We start from the raw sequence: 22534 nt of genomic DNA, 5'->3' as shown, positions 1-22534 counted from the left end.
GATGATGGTATTAAGAGTGCAATCATGACAGCATGAGCCTTGGGCAGTTTTGACACTAGGAAGGAAAACCAGGAACACCAGAGACAGAGGTTCTGGTGCTCCAGCACATACTCATAATTGCCATGTCGGGGGCTGTAATTGCCCGGGAGAAGCGGAAGACGCCTTCTGGTTGGCTTGCTGATTGGAATGGCGGCTTCGGACAACCACCTTCTCCTTGCCGGTACTGCGATAATGAGATCACCCAGGTGATCTGGCCGGGTTCAATAATTCATGAGTTAATACAGAGAGAGAGAGAGAGAGAGAGATTGTCCCCCATCATCTATTACAGCCACCGTGGAAGCACAACAAATGCTTGTGTTTGTGTGTTCACGAGAGAGGTGAAAAGGCGTACAATACAGCAAGAGGCAATGTAAACGTTTGAATAAGAATGTGTAGTGGCATGAGGAACGTGTGCATGGGTGTACGTGGATGTGTGTATCTGTGTGTGTGTGTGTGGTGTTGTTGAATCATTGTTCTGTCTTGCCACGCTGCCTCTTGGAAAGACGTACAAGTGAGCAGCAGTCTATTCTTTTGAGGTAAGAGCAGCTGGACTTTTCTTTACACAGAAGCTCATTTGTAATGATAAAACAGAGCCCAGAGTTCAGTGCACCAGGGTGGCCGTCTTCCCCCACGTCCCACCAGCCTGCAGCATGGCCGCAGATACAGGCTGAACAGGGGCCGGAGTGTCGTATCAGTGAGGGATATCAAAAAGACAATCATCAAACAGAGCAACCTGACCCAACTGTCTCACTGTATAAAGAATAAAAACGTAAAAGTCTTTTGTTTTTCACCTTTTTTACTCTCTGTGACACACACACACACACACACACACACATGCACACACACATACACACACTGGTCGGGCACAGTTTTTTTTGTCAGTTGATAAATTGAAGTGGTTGCCTATTTGCCTTTTTCTTTTTTCCAATCAGGAGCTCTGTGGGAACAATTAGACGTCTGACAGCTCTGTTCCCCTTCCTGACAGAGAGAGTGTCTGTCCCCAGGGCACTCACCTGTCTATTTCTCACTTTATTTCACTTTCTCTCTCTCTCACACACACACACACACACACACACACACACTTCAATCTTATTACACCCAATGACACACACACACACACACACACACACACACACACACACACACACACACACACTTCAATCTTATTACACCCAATGACACACACACACACACACACACACACACACCTGTCTATATGTTTTACTACACACACACATACATTTCACGTAAACATAATCTTTCAGACATACCAATCATATCAAAGACATGCTTGCACAATGAAACACACATTCAGACCCAGCACTAAAATCAAGATCTTCTCCTGAACTAATTCCATGATCACTATTACTACTTTTAACCCTAAAAATACAATAATGACTTAATGCAGCATTTAATCTGACCTCAGTTCTAACTGAGAAGACAAATATGCTTCATACCTGTAGGACTCCATGACAACATTATATGAGGCCTTCTTCGGTAATATATAACTACAAAACCTTACACACCGAGCATGCTCTAAAACAGAATATGATCTAAAAATGAAGTACCCCTTTCTCCAGTCATCTGTCGAAGGAGAGGACCAGGGGAAAATGCAGGAAAAACAGATAGAAAGGTGAAGAAAACCTACATGTGACTCTTTTGTCAGTTCATTTTTTACACCCAGAAATGAAATGGCTTTTATTTAGCTGTCCCCAGTCAAGCAAGACAGATGTGGGCAGAGTGTCAAATTGTCTGAAGGCCTCTGTCTCTGTGTCTGTGCCTGAGACAGACACACACACACACGTTACACACTTACAAAATATAACACACACAGACTTAATGGCAAGAGCAACACAGCCCCAGGCTTAACAAACGCTGCAGTGCTAAGAAAAAAGAAAAGCATATCACTTCACTTCAGAACAGACAGGAAATACACAGCGGCAATCATCCCCAGGAACTAAAACCTCCACGATCTAGTGGGCGAGTCGCAAAAAAAAAAAACGTGAGGAGATGTGCCGTGTCCGCAGCCCCGGTAAAAAGTTTCCATGTCTCCTTGCTCTAGCCTTGGTCCCTGGGTCTGCATTAACATTGCATGCTGCCATCTGAGCTCCGACTGGGGAATCAGCATCCAATCACAAGGCACAAGTGCCAATCATATTCCCTGATCAGAGCCCTAATGAGTGAATAATATTATTTATTGATTTAGCAGCGGTTGTGGTAGCAGGGCAGTGCGAGTGTGGCTCCTCTGCCAGGTCGGGCGGCTGAAAGAGCTCAGGATATTACATAGCTGCGCTTTTGTACTGAATTAGCTGTTAAATATTTCCTATGCTAAGAAAAAGCAATCTATATTTCATCTCCCGCTCCCGTTTTGAGGGTAGAGGGACGAGGGGAAAGCTCATCATTTGGCCACTGGGTACATTAATTCCTCAGGTTCCTCGGGTTCTACTCATTGAAATAATGAGAGGACTGAAATGGAGCAGGGACCAGGCAAAATGAGCATGTAAGGACACGTTTTTAACCACAGTCAGACACTATTCCACAGCATATGCATGAATCAGCTTCCTGTACGCTGTGTGCATTATGATGCACAGCACAATCATTCCCCACAAAAACAATACCGTTCAAAAGTTTTGGGTGATTATTGGGTGTCCCTTTTGATAGAAAACTATTATTTTGTCTAATTGCATCAGATTAGTAAATATTCCTGTCTAGAAATTGTGCACGGGTTCAAAGGCACCATCACTTATTATCTGCATAAACATAGAGATTCCCATTATCAGCAAATAATAATGTTTAGTTCTAAAAGATTGGTGTGTTCACTAATGTAAGTCTATCCATTTAAAAGTTAAATTAATTATTAAAAAACTGAAAACAAATTGAAATCTTCACTGATTAATCAATCAATAAAACTGGCCTTCTTCAGACTAGCTAATATAAGATAAGATCAGAGGGAAATTTGCTGAAAGCTCATCAGCAAATGTGGATTGTCAAGTTTCTCAACCACTATCCATCACCGCTTATTCCTCATCAGGGACACAGGGACACAGGGACACGTTGGGCAGTGGCAGGAAACCAGCACCATCACAAGGAGAGAATGCAAACGCCGCCCGTAATGGATTAGAACAACTTTGGAGTTGTCAGGCCAAGTCGCTATATGCTGTGACCCTGTTTCTTATCATATTTAGGTGTCTTTTTTCCCATGGAAAATAAGAGAATTTCTAAATGACCAAATCATTTGTGTATGTAACATTAGTTTCATCTAAATGCGGCCCATTTACGACTGTAGTGACAGACACTTTTTCCAAAATACACTTTACGGTTCTGCTTGTCAGGTGAGTAAAACTGCTGCAAGTGGTCGAAGTACAGTAACGGCTTTATTAAATTAGTGCAAAAGACAGACATAACTCATTCATAACGTCACCGTTTCCTTTGCTTTTGTCATGACCCTTGGGGGCTAACACACAGAACCCCCAAAAACGTGATTTTACAAGCAGAAAAAAAGAATACAAAATAAAATAAAAAAATAGGAGGAGCCACCCTGCCAACAGCCTGCTCCATTCTTTCTGTGTGGCTGGAGGGCAGATGTTTGGGGGCTACAGAAGAACACAAATAAGACCCGAGATCAAAATAAATCCACACATGGAAAACACATCACCAGCATCAGAAATAGTTCCTAAATCCGCAAAAAGGTACACGTTTCTCTTTCTTTTTCTGGGCTAATTTTTGCATGGGGGAGGGGGGTGGGGGTAGGGTGGGCAATCGAATAGTCTGCAATTACATAATTTAATTCATATATTTTTTTTTTTACAGTGATACAAAGTAAATATATATATAGTGTACTTTTTTTAATTAAGTTTCACATCATTACTATAAAGATATATCATAATCCACTCCATTACAACTAATGCAATAAAAAAGAAAAGAAAAACAAATGGGGGGAAAAAAATATATAGACTCCAGAAACTTCAAAGTTGAAGGCTTATGGCTACCACCTTGTCCTAAAAGACCACAACCACTGCAGACGAAACAGGCTTTTATCCTCTCCTTTACATTAGTAAACAAGCTCAAATACAGTAGTCTGTGACAAGAAAAGAAATACACTGAAAAGTCCAATTGCTTTTCCCCACTCAGTGAATCCTTGCTGTGTGTGAGAGTCCAGTCGGGTGGAGTAGTCCATGAGAGTCCCACTGCACAGAGGGGTTGGACGAGCGGTGGGGAAGACGGGAGGAATGGGAAAAAGGCTGAGAGAGTTGAACAGAAGAGGGGATGAGACAGAGCGAATGGAGGAGAGGGAGCACGAGAGTGAGCAGGAGTGAGGCTACTAAAGGCTGGAGTTTTATTTATTTATTTATTTATTTTCATTTACTGTTGGCTAGAGCATTTCTTCTTCATTATCTCCTCCTCCTCCTCTCTCCAGTCTTGATTGCATGAGGGAGTGTGTCGTCGTGTTTTCTTCAGTTGCGAGAGGACTACAGACAGGTTCAGCAGAATTTACAAGCCTGAGAGGAAGAGATGAGATAGGAAGTGACAGAGAAAAGGAGAGAAAGAGGGAGAGGAAACAAGACAAGAGTCAACTGAAGTGGAGCACAGATCACCAGCAGTGGTGCTAGTCGAACATTCAGCTTCTATAACAAACTTCGCGAGCACATTATTATTATTATTATTATTATTACAGTGTAAATTTGTCAAAAATAACAGAGCAATAGCTTAACATTAGGGTAAATAGTGGTAAGCAATCATTAACTATATATTTGGTAGTTTCCAGAACTCTGCAAAGTTGTTTCATTCCACATTGGAGAAGGAGGCATGAGGCGCTAACGCTCAACATGTTGAAAATAAAGTGAGGTTTTAAAACACACACAAAAAAACGGAGGAACAGAAACAAGTAGCGCACAGTGGAACACTTCAACAATAGTGCACAACAGGGCATGTGGCACACAGTCTTACATTTAAAGGGTCCTGATCACCAGCATCTAATGAGCGCCACTGTCATTTCCATAGATTGGAAATAGATAAAAGATGTTTCGGCTTTCATGTTAAAGGTTACTCCAGAAAAAGGTTAAATAAATTCATGCATTTCTGTATAATAGTGATTAATAAAAGAATCAGGCCATATTCAGAGATAATGAGTTTTTTTTGGGGGGGCTGAGATAGAGAACCTCTAACCTTAACCATTTATCTGCTTCCATCACATCAACTCTGTATTTTACCCTATGACCCCACAGACACACACATAGACTTGTTTAAACAGCCTGCACTACTGCACAGTATCACTGTACTGTAAAATACCCTTAATAACAGCACTTTGTTACTGTATATGCATACTGTATATGCATACAAAAGTGATTGCAACAAATGGAGATATTGTTAATAAGATTCCTTTTTGCACAGAGATACTACATGCTCCAGTCAGGGCTATGCCTGAACTAAATGTTTTGGTCTACATTATTTAGCCCCACCGGCAAGTCATTTTGTCTGTTGGTGCACTCTGTTTATAGTGGGGATAACAAATCAAGCTGCTTGACTCGACTTTATTGGCTGAATCTGTACTCTGACCACATCTAAGTCTGCCTTATTTACCCTGTTTCATCAGGTGCAAAGCAAAGCAAGAAGCATCAGCCACCGCCTGACAGCTGAATGAATTACACCGCTTAGCAACAGCCAAACTGGAGATTCAATTATTTTCCATTATACAACTCCGCTTTTTTTTTTGTTGATGAGAATGTCTTTATAGTCACAACAGTTATCTGTAAATTCAACAGCAGAATATTATGTGCTTATGTGCTCATCTCCCACTGGGAGATTCTGCTGGTCAGAAGTCAGATCTATACACCCTTGTATTGAGGTAATTATTTGTTATTTCATCTTTTAGTTTGATAATGTTATGCCAGTATTTTTTGTTATCCTGTGTGTGTGTGGACATATAACTGGTTAACAAAAAACCCTCCTCAGAATAAAGGTATTTGTCAGATGTATGACAGAGATGTAAACTGCATATGTGCAAAGCTGAAATGCATTTTTGATATTGGTACAAGAGTCTTCACGGCACTAGCAGTTGCCAGCCGGCAGTGAGAGCTTTCTCTCAGCGGCGCACAGTAGCATCTGAGTGGCCATATTCATTATATTAAAGTGTGTATTTTTTCCCTTGGACTTCAGAGATTTAGGGGATTAGTGAGATTTATGACATTTTTAATGTATTTTTTCCCCCTGTATAGCTGTTTAAAAATGGATGAGCTGAAGCACATTCTTTATTGATTTTTAATTTGAGATCAGTGGCAGTGAATTTAATAAATATCTCTGGAAAATAGTAATAATAGTAAAATAAAAAATACCTCCCACAGCTTAATTCCCAGAAGCACAGAAATGTACACCCAGATACAAAATCACAGGCTCAGATGAGCAGTTGTCTAATTAAAGTTGTCCTGTATCTACTTTGCTCCCAGGAACTACGGGATCATTTTCATCAGTAGTCTCGGACCCAGTACTAAGCAAGGCCGATCTTCTAAAATAACTCATAGGGCTAAGATCAAACTAAGACAAAGACCTAACAATGTCTACAAAACGGCTTTGTGCAGATTTTACTCCTCGTTTAGTCTTCAGACCAGAACATTCAGTTTATTAAATGCGTTGATTAATGGTTAGCGAAAAATAATGTGAGTGTTCTGGTCTTGTAGGTTTAACCTCCAAGGTCGCCACAGGGTGCAAATATGACTGAAGAAACCCTATTCTTCATTGTCCCACTTTGAGGGGAAAACAGCCAGCCTTGAGCCACCGAATGCCCCCCCACCTCTGCTGCCCCCTGCTTTCCTGCTGAGCTTCATGTGCAAAATTAGATTAAGAAGGCATTTTGAAAAACACAAGCTGTAATTTTGCAGGACGTGGAAGAAATGAATTGGCCCGAAGACTTAAAAAAAAAAACTCCAGGGCGACTGAAGCATGCCCGATTCAATGGAGGGAATATTTAATGGAAAGAACTATTGATTTTTTTTTCTGCCGGGGTAGGGAGGGGTGCTTGTTTTTTTTCTTTTCTTTCTTTCCAATGGCCACTTTTGCATTGTGAGGCTCTAAGTGGTTCTGAAAGGGAAATAAGAGTAGAACATTGCTCAGGAAGCGGCCGTTGGCAGCCTCTAGTGTCTCTGAAATGCGTTTTTGCAAATATAATGAGACTCCAGCACCCTTTACTCACGGACGGAGGCCCAGGAACGCACCAGGTAATTCTTTACCCCAGGCAACAGAAAAACACGTGAGCGCCCAGAAACATGAAAACACACAGCTAAATCAATTCCTCTCGCTTTTCTGAGAGGCAATGAGCTCAGGCAAGAAAAGTTGGAGACCCTTGCTCTCTCTCACTCGCACAGGTCCTGCAGGAGGAAGACGGTGGGCAGGGTGGGTCACGTTTATTCCAAGGCGACCTGAGACATGAAGTAAATGAGGGAGGGAAAGTGGCCCAGAGGAGGCGGGGCAATGGAAGGAGGTTTGATGCAATTACCATCACCTTGATGGTGGGGAAGGGCTTGTGGCAGAAGTCAGCTGGATTTGGAGCAAACATGATAACTCCCATCAGCCTCTGACCCAACATTCCGACTCTGACCCCTCCCGCTCCACCTCCACTCTCACTGGATAACTTTTATTTGTTCTTCCTCACACTAGATTATGTTGATGGATCCTCTTTCATATTTTATATTTGTTTTCTCACTCTCATCATGAAAATACATAACACACACAAAAAAACATATAAGAGGTTATTTTCTAATGGGCTATTGCCTATATTCTGTGTTCCAGGTGGAGAGATAGACCTGACACAAAAACAACTGAATGTCATTGCATCTCCAGATGATCTCTCTCCAGTTGACCCAGAACTTGTTTGTCAACTTTCCCAAATTCTCCCACACCACTTCTATACTACGCTCCCTCCATGGGTTCCTGTAACATCCTCCATCAGATTGAAAATATTGATGCCTTCAAAGCCAATAAGGGGTTGGCATCCTCCAACCTCAGATCTTTTGTCACTCCTCACTCTGTACCTCAACCTCTCTGATCCTCCAGCACTGCTCAACTGGACCACCATCTCTCAAGGTACTAGGAAGGCATTTGTCTAGACTCTTCTCTGTCTTTGCTAGGAGGTGGAATGATCTTCAACTAGATGAGTCACATCTTCAAGCACAAGCTAAAATCCTTCATTTTTTAGGAAATTGATTAAAAAGGCCTCTTACATATTAAAAACTGTTGGAGAGATTTCAATGACTCTGAGAGGCTCTTTCAAGTATGCTGAGAGGCTCTAACACATTCATCTCAGCCTCTGTTATCATATTTTGGTATCACTTCTGGCCAATAATGAAGTACAGTCACTTCAAAAAAATATATGAACCCCTGCTGATTTTGTAAGTTTGCCCACTAAAAAAAATATCAGTCAATGGTAGGTTTATTTGAACACCGAGAGACAGAAAGCAAAAAAAAAAAAACTGAAATAATGCATGTCAAAAAATTCTATATATAATTTTCATTTTCATTATTGAAATAAGTATTTGATTCCCTATCCCTATCATTGTATTCTATACAGGTAAAGAGCAGACCTTGGGAGCTTCTCATCTCAGTACTTGTATACTTTTTTGTTGTTGTTCTGTTTCATTGTTCAAATAAACTGACCATTAAATTTAAAGATCATTTTGTGGGTAAACTTACAAAATCAGGGATTTCCCTGACTGTATCTGTCCGTGTTATACAAATCTCATATTGTACATGTTTTATATTGTACAGAAAAGAGGATACATTCTGAAATATAGGAACTGAAACTAAATACCACAAAGGGATAAAATAGGGTTTGTTTTACTTTTACTTGATAGACGTGAAATATGTTTCAAATTGCAAATTTTGACTGCTTGTCATGCAGTGCTCCACAAGCAAACCGCAGTTAATGGGCACAGAAAAGGAAAATGATGGTCACATTTTATCAAGGTAAGAGGCAACATCAACATTAAAACAAAGGGTGGTAGTAGCCCAGTGGGTAACACACTCGCCTATGAACCAGAAGACCCAGCTTCAAACCTCACTTACTACACTTAACCCTGAGTTGCTCCAGGGGGACTGTCCCTGTAATTACTGATCTGATCGTAAGTCCCTCTGGATAATGGTGTCTGAGAAATGCTGTAAATGTAAATGTAAAGGGAGACAAGAAAGAAGAATGAAGTTCTGCTTCCTCTGGTTCTACTGGGTTCTGGGACAGGATTAAAGGGACATCTGTCCATCGACTCAGAAAAGGGGATTTTAACATCAGTGGAATAGAGTGGGCTGTGATGGACGCAGAGAACAGGAAGCCTTACAGACTTATTTCCCTGGATGTGGATTAATTACACACCCCTTTGGAGGAACCGGCACGCCTTTATCAGATCTGTGGAAGCTTAAAAGAATCATATTTGCCAACTCACACACAAACACACACACATTCTACAATACTCAATTCTCAATTTCCAAAAATAGAAGAAATCCAGGAAAATATGATTCCCTTCCCGAGGTCAGCGAGTTTCAGTTAACATAATTACAATCTTTTTGGTCGTCGCCTGTCCTCGTAGACCTGTATTCCCAGAAAAGCTTTTCCTCAGCAGGTCACATGCGCAACAGGGAATAGGTCACCAGTCCCATGCATGACTACAACATAGTGTGAAATTATTATTTCATTTTCAACCCAGTCCTTCCAATCAGAATTTACATGTAGGCTGTCATGTTTAAAAAAAAAAAAAACTGACTTGTTCAGGTGATATTTCTCTAACAACATAGAGTTACTGGACGTTCACTTGACACATCATCACCTTGCTGTATGAACACCCATACCAGTCCTACCATGTAAAAAAACAACATCCTTAATCTCAGACAGGCAGATCGTCTCTCCTCTCCTGTGTACAGACTCTAGACATGACTTCTCTGCCACATCTCACGGCACGCAGAGGTGCTCCCCACATCTAATCCACACCTGCGGCAGGGAGATAATTGAGCAGGCGACGCAGACTTCGCTCCTCTGTCCTCTGCTCTTTCGCCGATCTGCCGACAGGGAGCAGTGTGGTTATCTCTGACAGTGCAGCGTTGCCAATCTGCTTCTGCATCAGCAATGGACCAGTTGCTGCCCTGTCTCTGATTAAGCACACTGCTCAAGATGAGAGGACAGGTCCTTGGTTCATGTGCTTGCCAAGATAGCCCTTTGTTTGTTGCCTCATTGACACTACATGCAGCCTAACACTTTGATAACCCGAGCCTAATGTTGTCCAGTGGCCATTCTGAACGATTCATGTTGCTCAGTGCCTACAAGCATGTATTCATTGCATAAATAACATACGTTGACCTGTAGGACAACATAGTGAAGAGTGATAGCAGAAGTGGGGTGAGCCGGCCCTGGTGTGGGGATGATGGAAATGCTGCTCGTGCATACCGATACCGATCAACGCGGTGCGCAATGCCGCTGAGAATGGCCAATCCGGCCGGTAAGCTGGCGGATTTTGCGGGGGACTTAGCTGCAGTAAATGACGCCTCCAAACAGAGGGGTATTTGTCTGCACTCTTACATGGCCTCTATCTGTGCTGTTCCAGAGGCTTACATACATTATTTAGGGCTTCTCAAAAGCAAGCCCACTGGTCTCCTTTATCCTTCAGAAGTGGAGAGCACGGGTATGGATTTTTTTCTCTCTCTAGTGCTGAAACAGAGAGAGTCGCTTAGTGGAGAAATGCCTGGTGATGGTGATTGATGGAGTACCAGGATAAGCATAGACCTCTACCCACAGAGCCTTGGAACCGGGCTTTCTACAGTCTCAGCCCACATAGCTGCAGTTGATAACTAATGTCTCTGGGGTGCCACCTCAACTTATTTATCTAAATCCCCCTTCCAAATATGCTGGGGATGCAACAACAACAAAAGTGTATATTTATAACTGTGACAAAGAAAAGGGCACAAGGGCCAAAACCAATACAAAAACAGGACCAGAATAGAGGCTGCCAGAATTTATACAAACAGTCAAGCAATGAAGGATACACACCAGCAAGGAAATAAAAAATTGGCAGGTGCCATATCAGTGATTGACAGCTCTTACGCACCTTCTCTATGATTTAAAAACCCTCCCCTCAATATGTCTATCCTGCAAGTGTAGTTCAGCCTCTATCTCATCCTTCATTCCAGACAGACAGATCAATAATTTAATTCTAACATTCTGATTGATAGTCTAATGAATCTGACACTCCCAACACTGAATGCTATAATAATATTTGTTCTGAAAATTTAATAAATGACATGATTGCATTGTCTATTTTCAGAACCATGAACAGCTCCTCAGGATCTACTAATGAACTACACTGAGGCAATGTACTTCAATAGTGTACTTCTAGTACATTTGCACCACAGAGCAGTTTAGGGGCAGTGATGGCGTATTGGTTAAGGAAAAGGCCCCATAATCAGAAGGTTGCCGGTTCGAATCCACTGAGCAAAGCACCATCCCCACACACTGTCCCCCCCACGCGCCTGTCATGGCTGCCCACTGCTCACAAAGCTGAGGGTTAAAAGCAGAGGACACATTTCGTTGTGTGCACAGTGTGCTGTGCTGCAATGTATCACAATGATAATTACTTCACTTTTCACTTCAGAAGACTATTTCTAAATGTAGAAGTTGAAAGGGTAAATGGAAGGTCTGTCATCTCTATTTTTCCTGCGAATGTCTCCCTGAGTTTATTGGGTTCATGACTTTTGAGCTGATCCAGAGGTTTCACATCTTTGTGTATTATTAGCTCTGCATTGACTGACTTCCATCTGAGTGAGTCTGATCCAAGTACACATGACCCAGACAGCGAGAGACTTCATGAAATTACAACTTCTAGGTCTGAATAATAACTCACCACTTTTGCAGACTGCCACCTGCACTTTATTTAATGAATACATAGCAATGAATTCAGTCCATACACTTTCCATGCAGTTAATTAGAATACTGCTGAAATTCAGTGAATTCTTCATATTGGACCCAAACTGCATGCCACAGAATTAGCTGAGTACCGTCACCCCCAAAAATGATTTTTTTTAACAGCACAAAATAATGTGTGTTTGATGTCTCCTCTCCTTAATACCATGACTGCTGAGCTCACTGTTGGCATCTTCATAAGCAGCTTCATGAGATGCTTATTAACATGATAAGCAGCCAACAAGTGTTCAGACTCGCAGTCTGCATGCATGTGGTTTGCATCAGATGACCGAAAGTCTCATCTCTTCACAGCCAGGGTCTCATCCTTATTTCTTAGTTGGGTCAGGGATGGGATTTATGATAAGGGAATTTTCCATGTCTATGCAACAGAGATCTTTTGTCCCTAATGAAGGCCATTTCTCTGCATGAGACACTGTGGTGACTCTGATACTGGGGGACCTCCATGGCCGGGTTGTACTTACACATCTAGTATCTCAGGAAGTCCCTCTCTCTCTCTCACACACACACACACACACACACACACACACACACACACACACACACATGCTGGGTGTCTTTCACTACTTCTGTGTCTCTTTTGCTCTCTCTGCACTCTCTTTGTGCCAGCCATATCAGGCATACATCAAAGATGTCTTTTATAGCTGGTACCTCACAGCTGCCATTGAGGCTATAACAGCACAAAAGAAAGCAGGGCCATTAAAGCTTTGAGCTAATTTACCTTGCCTATTAAAGTACATAAACGTGTGGCTTTGAGGCGGGGTTCACTCATAAATGCCAGGGCGGTAATGAATGCCAGTGCGTGGCAGGCTGGCATAATGAAGGTCAACATCCATCAGCGCGACCACCGATGCATTTATCTAGTTCATGCCAGACAATTAGCATTCACTCCTCTATGCCACAGAGTCCGGCTCACACGAGACAAACAGGTAGCCCGGCTTTGACCACGCAGTAGGAATTCAAAGCACAGAGTGTGACACGGGGTGGGATAACTGATACAGAGATGGATGAATGGATACAGAGATATAAGGGGTGGATGCAGGGGTGACAGTAGGAACAGTATAATGTACAAAACAACGGAAGAGTATGAGCCCACCAAAAAAAAACAGAAAATGAAAAGTGGAGACAAAAGACACAGAGGATAAAAGGAAAAGCCAGGGAGGGGGCGAGTGAGAGCGAGAGAGAGAGAGCAGAGGAGAAGGCCTGCAGGCATTGGAGGCTCAGGACCCTGAATGGCTCCAAAGCTCTATGCATTCCTGCTTCCACACAACACCCTGGGCTTGCAGGGAAAAAAATCTGCATCCAGGGATCTGAAAACCAGTCCTTATTTCTCAGGGTAATCTCTCACCTCAGTGAAGCATACACCGAGATCCTTATTTGTGCAAAACTTTCATTGTGTTGCAATGGGATAAAAAGGTAGCACTTAGATCTGCTCTGAGCAGTTGAGCTGAGATGAGCTATTATCCAACAGTGGAACACTGGTTACATGTGCAACCATGCAGCGTTTATGCTGTCTGCAATTTAGAATCTCTGCCTCAGAACGCAGAGATTTGATCAAGCTGACTGCTTTCCATTACAAGCCGGAACACCAGTGTAGCCACTGTTAACCATACCAGTTCATGACAATGCAATGTGGGGATTGCATGTACGACTAATTTAATGAGAATCGAAATGCTCATAAAAAGTATACATCTACAGACTCTGTGTGTGGGTACAAGGCCCGCCAGGTTTCAGATCTCATTTAAATTTAGACTTTGTAGCACAAATGGAACGTCAAAAGTTCAAATCTTGACTCTTTTAGTGCTTAATGCTTACGAGCTCTTGCAAAGGTTTTAATGGTTTTCTGAATGGTTGTCTCCTACAGTCCCAAAAGTATCCAGACTTGGGATAAATTATAATGCTAAACTGGCCACAGGTGTGTGCCTACCTTTAGACAGATGGCCACCCTCAAAAGGGACTTCACCCACCTGGTGCCCAATGCATGCTGGAATAGTTTCCAGCTCCCATGTGACCCTGACTTGGATGAGTGGCAATGGATAATGGAGGGTTTTACAGTCCACTTTATTCTAGCTATTCTTGTGGTAGATGAATCAGGTCTAGAGCCACAGCATCCTAGCTCCGGTTTAAGCAAAAGCCCAGAACAGATCAAATTTGTAGGCCTGTAAGTAAATGACTGAAGACCTGAATAATGCATAAAGTATTTCAAATTACACATATAACCTTGTTCCGACCTCCATAGATTCCTTGGCTACTATGGAACGCTCTTGTTACACTGGGTGTGTACTCAGATAACAGGTTTAAACAATGCAGATTAAATGTAACATAGACAGTGGATTCTGCTACAGTTACACAGCATTTTGAAAAATCATAAATATTGACATCGGCAAATTGAGAATCCTTCTGGCCCTTCGGAACACATTGCATTATGCTAAAATTAGCTTTGACAGACCTCTTTTTCCTGCTCTGCTCACAAAGGAAGGAAGGTCATTTTGTCAGCATGACGAACACCCACTTGACAGCTAAAGACCTCAGAAATATGCAAATCTGTCACTGGATGCAATATCGCCGGCTTACTTTCGCCCTCCTTTGCAGTGTTAGTACAGCGTTCACCTTTTGGCTGAGCACCCTTGTGTGCCGTACATCTTTCTTGTTGTAATCCTGATTATGCAGAAGAGGCGCACACAGTGGAGGTGCTTTATCAGCTCAACATGAAGTGCAGTGGTTTAAAGTAGTGCTGGTGTGAAGTGTTCTATCCATCGGGAAATATGGAGGAGTTTTTTTTCCTCATGAAAAGAAATGACATAAGAGATTTTGCATGAGATATCCAGCCAGTGTGTGGGACGGAAGGTGGAAGGGGGACTTTCTTCAGCTTTAACAAACTTTTTTGGATATTTCACAATTATTTATAACTTATTATTTCTCCCTGAACACATGTAAATAATATGCAATTTTTTTCACCATCTAACCATTGACCTGTATTATATGTACATGTTAGATGAGCTGCACTTACAGAGTGAGGAGAGTACAAATACAAGCAGCGTCAGCAGGTTCGTGTGGACTGAGGATGCACTGCTGCAGTCCATGCGGTTCTTCTTGCAGGTGCACACCTGGACCTTGATCTCCGTGTTGTTCGAGAGGGGAGGGACGCCGGAGTCGGTCACCACCAGAGGCAGGTTATAGTTGGCCCTCTTCAGATTGTGCAGCAGCATGATCTGCGAGTGAGTGGCTGCAAGAAAGGCCAGGTAATGAGTCCCAAAGAGACATGCTGCAGAGCCACACACAGATAAATCAGCTGCTGCATAAACCCACATATGTTTATGCTCATACAACATGCACACACGAGGAAACACAGTCACACACACTCGCACACACAGTCTGGCAGGGATGTGAATTATTGATTCCGTGCAAGAAAAGTCTTCCATTTCTATTCAAACACCAGGTGTTGTTTGTTGAATAGCTTTTGTTATTTATGTTATTTAATTCCGTCAGTACTATTTTTATTGCCCCATTTTACTGTCTTATTTTGTCTTCTTTTCTTCTGTTTTCACATATACACTATTCTACACACACAGGCTATTCATATGCGCAATGTTTGGGTAGACTTTTCACTTTTTCTCAGTAGTCAAAGGATGTCAGCCATCTTCCTTTACTGTCTTGTCAGTCACAACTTTTTTTTTCTCAGCCTGTCTCTTTCAACATGTCTGATCTGCTGAATCTGTTACTGCTGATGGTGAGGACTTGCACCTGACTGTTCTGTTTCCTTCCACAACCAAAACACATGCAGGTTAACTGAGGAGGAGATGCTAAATTGGTCCCAGTGTGGTATGGACAAGTGTCTGGTCCTGGGGATGTTCTCAGCACCTGAAGGCTGCAGCTTTCTCACCTGGATATGTGGGTTTAGAACATGGATGGATAAAAATACTGGTAACACTAAAATAAGGGTACCTGAAGTAGCATTCATTCATAATTAATTAATGCACTGCATCATATGTTACTATGCAAATGCCTATCATGCATCCTTTAATGCACACAAAAAAAAGGTGGAAGACATCATGCTCAAACATAATCAAGTATTATGAGTTATCAATTGTGTTCATGTCGCTCTGGATAATGGCGTCTGATAAATGCCATAAATGTAATGTAATGTTCATGCTGAATAAAATGGCAAAAGTGAAAATATCCACAAGCTAAATAGCAAGACTGTAATTTTTTACATTACTTAACCACGATTTCTTTGTAAGTTTGAGAGTTTAAGATGTTTGAGCATTACTTCTTTTTTTTAGTTATTCCTTTGTTAAAACATGCATGAGAAGCTGATGCTGATTACTTGTGAAGTGAAAGTGAAGGTGAAGTGTTTATGTCATTGTGAAGCACAGGGTGCACACACCAAAATGTGACCTCTGCATTTAACCCACCCTTAGTGAAAGGTGCCCGGGGAGCAGTGTCTGGGGATGGTGCTTTGATCAAGGTGACCTCAGTGGCACCTTGTAGGTTCAGGATTTGAACCCACAACCCTTCAGTTACAAGTCCACCTCCATATCCGCTAGGCCATTCATTGCTTTTGATACAGTATGAATTAGTGCTATTTTAAACTAAGTGTTACCAAAATACTGGTTGCACAAGATTTTTTAAATAATAATACAATATTTTCATTTTGCTATAATTTGTTCTTAAAAAAGAACAATGCAATGGCGAATTACAAAATAATTATTTTCTCTTTTTTGTTTCTTTTGTAGTATGAGAGTTCAACTTTAGAAGTTTACATTTTTTTGTAACAACAAAACTGATATGTAAAATCTAATCTGCTGGCACACTTTGTGGCACTTTGTGGACCCTTGCCCAATTGGCAAGAGCATGCATATAAGTGTAAATTATTAGTAGTCTAACCTATGAATTTTAATCAAATGTTATGATTGTGATGGTACAAAGTCTCGGAGAGACTGTGTAACAAAGAAAATGCAGTCAACACTGAAAACATGAAATGTGAGATGTGAAAGGGTCCCACAGAACTCACTGTTGAGACGGGAGGCCTTCCACGTTTTCTCCAGGCCCAGCTGCTTGCCCAGCTCAATCTTAAAAGGTGCAGTGTTTGGGTGTATGTCCTTGTCTCGGCCGCCCACCACAAACACATTCATGTCTTTGGCGTCCTCACACACCCGTACAACTGACGGGTGGACGTATGGAGCGTTGTCATTTTCATCCTCTAACGTGATAATCAGTGTACCTGTACCTGTCGCAGGTGGGCTACCTGTGGGCAGATAAAAAGACAGAAGATTACAGAAGAATCCTGAATGCATTTGATTGAATGTAAAGGATCTGTCCTGCACAGACATTGTTAATTAATCAGATTAAAATAAAAGGAAATAAATAGTAAACCATTTACCATTTATCAGACGCCCTTATCCAGAGCGACTTACAATCAGTAGTTACAGGGACAGTCCCCCTGGAGACACTCAGGGTTAAGTGTCTTGCTCAGGGACACAATGGTAGTAAGTGGGGTTTGAACCTGGGTCTTCTGGTTCATAGGCGAGTGTGTTACCCACTAGGCTACTACCACCCACAGTAAACAAAACAATCCCTCTTAATAGTCCACACTGAAGGTTAGAAGAAAAGCCACTGAGTAACATGTACGTGGGCCAGCTGCTATTGTATGCCACAATACTAGGTTTACGCTCTTGTTCACCATAGTGGGACATTTTCCACTCATCCATGTGTTAAACCAGGTGAGAAAGCTGCAACCTTCAAGTGCACCCAGGGTAATAGACACATGACCACAACACACTGGGACCAATTTAGCTTCTCCTTCTCACTTAACCTCCATGTGTTTGGCTTATGGGAGGGAACAGGGACAGCCAGGTGGAAATCCTCACTAAGCCTTTTGTGCATTCACTTTATTATGACACCTAAGCATGGAAGACTCTTCTTCAGGGATCCAATGTTCGTTGAGTCATGCTAGAAAGCTCAATGTGGCTTAGTGGTAAGCATGGCAACAGCATTCCAAGTGTTTGTTTTTGAAGCAGTCTGGCACTGGTAAGTAGAAGTAGTAGGAAGTAGAAGGTTGTAGAAGGCCATGCCATTGATCCTTGACAATGCTGACATCATAATCAATGCTGTCAGAGAAGAAATATTCTAGAGACTTTCAGCTCACACGGGCACATTTCTAAATGTTCAGCCCAGGGCCACTGGGTGAAAAGGAAAATAGTACATTTTGGTAAAAATGAATTTCTATTACATAGACTAGATGTACTTTACTTTAACAGTGGGCACTTAATGTTACATCTTAGTAGTAGTTATGACGTTATGTTTTTAAGTGGGTTATCATGAATCAGTGACGCATTTCAAATTCCAACCATCTGACGATAAATTAATCTAAACTTCCACGATCTGTAATGACCTTGTGCCTCAGCAACCTCTGCTCCAGATGCAGCAGTGTGATGGGGAAAGGATCTGACAGCAAGATAAACCAGCAAGTCTTGTGTTTTAAGCTGACATTTAATGTGAAGCAGAAATCCATTTGATCGGAAATCTGAGTTGCTGAAAGGCTTAGATGTGATGGGGGACAGGATGGACTTTGCTGTGGTTTGCCTGGATTCATGAAGCATATTTCCCAGTTGCCAAAGGTTGATAAAGTTACATGAAATGCATCGAATGAACCACATGTTTTGGAGAGGTTTTATTGCCAGTTTCAGACTTTCAGCCATTATTAATGTACAGTGGTCTCATGTAAAGTAAACAAGCAAGCATGTACAACTAAGATTATACTGAACTTCTTTGGCTTAGCGTTCATAAAATGAATAGCAAATAAAGCTAATTATTTGATGGAATATTACATTTGTATTGTATTTACTTGCACTGCTTTGAAAAAGTACAGACCAGTACAGTAAAATGAGTTAATCCTCTTTTTAAAAAGTTTCTTTTTACCGATTTTTTATTTATTCATTTTGGTCTATTTTGACATTACATACTAAAGGGAAAAGACATGAAGTCCCTGGCCCTGTTATCTTGAGGCTGTTCCCTGAGCTGCCCAGCCTAATATTGTTTTCCATCTGCAGATAGGAAGTCAGAAATGTATTTAAAGAGGTTTGGGCAGCAACACAAATCTACTTTTCCCCATCATCTCAATAGATATCAAAAACCTCTTTGAAAATATATATATTTTTTTACTGCATCTCAGTTGTTATTTGAATGCTTTTGACTTTTACACCCTCTGCTTTATATAAAACCAAGTTACAGATAAAAGTAAAATTTTAAGCGTCAGACTTTTGCACAACATTGTCTAACTATAAAGCAATCTAAATGTTGATTTACTGGGTTAGTTCCTCTTGTTGGAGTGTCACTATCATGGTGGTTATACACATCATACATAATCTTTGCTTTTATTCAGCCACTGAATGTAATAAAGAACTACAGAGAATTGCATGGTAACATGAATCACGCTTATCATGAGTGAAAGAGGCTGCACCAAGCAGAGAAGGGCTGGCTGTACAAATCTGATTTTGCTTTATTATATAGTGTGGTATTAAGAGAAAAATAGAGAGGTCATAACTTGATTTGTTATTTCCTGTTCTTGCCAGTTAAAGGCATACTGCAATATTCAGAAAGTGAAGTATGTTTTATGAATCTGCTTTTTCAGAGGTGCCTCTTTTACCTTCATGGCTCCTTTGTTCAATATTGTCATAATCAAAAGATGAGATGCTCATAACATGAGTGAACGATTCAGCATAAACCTTGCCACAATGTATCTATACCCTTAATATTGGCCCAAATATTAGACAATGCTAGTCTTAATAAGTAAAACACATTTTACAAAATATTGTACTTGGCGCTGTCTAACAAGTATTGCATTTTTGTCAGGAACAAAAAGTTAATCAAAGATCATAGCTGTACTTTGAGGAAAAAGTCATTGTTGTGTAGTACCAAGGGTTAGCATTAGGGTGCATAGAAAAGGTGCTGTAAACTGCTTAGTAATGGGATCTTCTTATTCTGTGAAACCAGCAGAGAGATTTTGCTGAGCCAATGCGTGGGTAGGATCTGTGAGCGTTTTTTGTTTGCATCTGTCTTTTTTTTTAAAGAAATGTTAAGAGTAATGGCATGAGCCTGTTTGCTCTGTGGGGGCATTTGCAAATGCACAACAGCTGTGCTGAGTGTGCCCATGTCAATTTAGGGAAGTTTGCCATTTGTCAGCATTCAACATTTGCAAAGTGCATTTTTTTAAACCACCACATTTGACAAAGTTTAGAATGGGGGAGGCTCATTAAGTCACACGTGAAACCTCCCTGTGAGCACGACTACTCCTGAACACTCTGTATGACAAACACTATATGTTATTATTTTTCCTTGTCATAACCATATGAGCTCATTAGCTCTATTAAAGCACCTGCCCCATTGACACTGCGCCGTAGAAACTCAAGTAATGCCGGGAAGATCAAGGCCGGCGGCACTCCACTAACAGCCATCCCGAGAGAGGGCCAGCCAGTAGAAGGGTTGCTAAGGGTAACACTATGCTTAGCAATTGAAAAAGGCTTTAGAGATGTGCAGTCAGTGCGCTCATTAAAAAAAAAAACGAAATTCTGAAAGCAGCGGCTGCTGGTTTGATTTGTAACACAACGCATTGACGAGTGCTTGTGCCTCTTTGACATGTTAAGGTAATAAGGCACATATGCGCTTCCAGTACTGGAGCTGGAGAGAGCACCACAGCGATAGAGCAGCAGCAGCTCGAAAAACACATTCCATTATGCTGAGCTTTGCCTCAGCAGTACCTTGCTGCATGGAATAGAGTTATTGACCTCATATCTCCACTGGCAAATATAGCAAGAACTACAGCAAAAGAAACATATTGCTTATTCAGCTTACGTGGGTTACAGAGGTTGCATATGTGTCCATTGTAGACAAGGGCATACATTTTTTGTCTAAGTCATGTTTGGCCGAGACAGAATCTACATTCTGTTATTTTCTGCTGCTTTAGTTACATTATGCAAGCCTATTCTTACAGCCTATAACACATACACAGCCAAAGACAGCAAAAACTATGTAAACCATTTAAAAAGACCCTCATGTTGTGCTGCTTTTAATTTGCTGATTAAAAAAGAAAAATTGTCTGTTGAATGTTTGTCTTCCAATGGGAGGCATGTATGAAACATCTAAAAATATTTCCTCCACCTCTTCCAAAACCGGAAGGCGCTGATGTGTAGAATAGTTGTTTGTCTTCCGTAGGGCCTTCAAACTTCCTCAGTATCAGCCTCTATCGTCTACCCTCGGCCACCATCAGCATCATCATCCTTTCCGGCCCGTGGCGCACAGTTTGCGTCCTCAACCTCAGTTTGCCCCCCTGTTTTCTGCTCTCAGTTATAAAATGAATGCTTATGCTAATCATCTCAGAGCCATCATCCCATGGCCTATCATTTACACCTGCATCAATCTCAGAGATTGGCCATTTCTGTAAAGGGCGTTACCCCAGTCTAGGAAATGTGGGGGTAAAACATAGGCCACGTCTCCCAAGGTAAATCAGCATCTCGGCGTGGGTCGTCTAACGCGGCGCTGCCTCAACACGACTCTCTGCAGGCTGACAGGCACAAACACGTTTTCTATTATAACTTTAATGCCGCTCTGCGTGGGAATCGGTCAGACGGCGCCTATGGGCTGCTGTTGTCGCTGGAAGCTAATTAAACCTGAATGACAGAGCCAGTCGGATGATCATAGCTCTTTTGACTTTCACCAGAAAAATATGACCAATACCGGCACCTGGTGAGAACCCATTAGCCTTAAATGCTTCAAAACCCCTCATGTGTTGCTCCAATCTTGTAGCTCTTTCTTACTGCGATGAGGAATTTCCTTTACTAGTACAGGCGCTTTTGCACTTGCTACTTGAGTAATGTCTGTAAGGAATAAGATGTAGGGAGCATGAACAGGTTGGATGCCACCATTATATGTGCAGCTTGATTCAGCATTCAGATGCACTATTATCTCAAGCCAGATAACAGACCTCCTGCACCCCAGAACCAGAGGTCAAATCCAGATGGTCGAACATACCTCCCAACTCTCAGCACTCACATCTCCCCCTCCTCTGGAAGAGGAGTGAAAGATCACCAAGCACCGTAATTCAAAGATCACAGGAGTTAGCCATCCATGATAACTATGACTAACCCACGTACTAGACACTGTGGCGCCATGCTGAGAGGTGGTTCCTTTTCTCTTCTCCCCTTGTCATGATCCGGTCCGGGAGGGGTTACTGACTGGAGCGGCGGACGCCTGTGGATGGCGCACAAGGTGCTGGTACCACACTGGCCTGAAGCCGTCTGCGCAGGACTACCGCCGCTCATCCATCATGAATACCAGACCAGTCATTCATTTTTTCATCTCAGCCGTTCATCTCTTCTCATCTCGCCTCATCTTGACTCATCTTGATTCATCTCATCTTCCACTCGTGTTCTTAAAGACTCTGTGTATGGACTCCCTTACCTCCGTTGTGGACTGCTTTGGCGGGCACGCCGAGTGTCGTGCCTAGGATGGGGGGTACGGTCATGATCCGGTCTGGAAGGGGTTCACGTT

The 22534-nt window shown here is 41.9% G+C and overlaps 1 protein-coding gene across 2 annotated transcripts in view; it reads right to left on the bottom strand.

Annotated features, from left to right (window-relative positions):
* Positions 1-3394: 3394 nt before the first annotated feature.
* Positions 3395-22534, bottom strand: part of cdh13 (cadherin 13, H-cadherin (heart)) — a 299980-nt gene continuing 280840 nt past the window's right edge. For both annotated transcript variants that reach the window (XM_028958803.1, XM_028958804.1), the window contains 3 exons: positions 17001-17234; positions 14997-15212; positions 3395-4538 (listed from right to left, as the gene is read on the bottom strand). In XM_028958803.1, the coding sequence (XP_028814636.1) occupies positions 4531-4538; positions 14997-15212; positions 17001-17234 (458 nt within the window). In that variant the 3' untranslated portion in view covers positions 3395-4530. The remainder of the gene's footprint in view (positions 4539-14996; positions 15213-17000; positions 17235-22534) is intronic.

This window comes from Denticeps clupeoides, chromosome 17, assembly GCF_900700375.1.
Source record: "Denticeps clupeoides chromosome 17, fDenClu1.1, whole genome shotgun sequence".
Lineage (NCBI taxonomy): Eukaryota > Metazoa > Chordata > Actinopteri > Clupeiformes > Denticipitidae > Denticeps > Denticeps clupeoides.
Note: the sequence above shows the minus strand (reverse complement) of the source record. Positions and strands in the feature narration are given on the sequence as shown.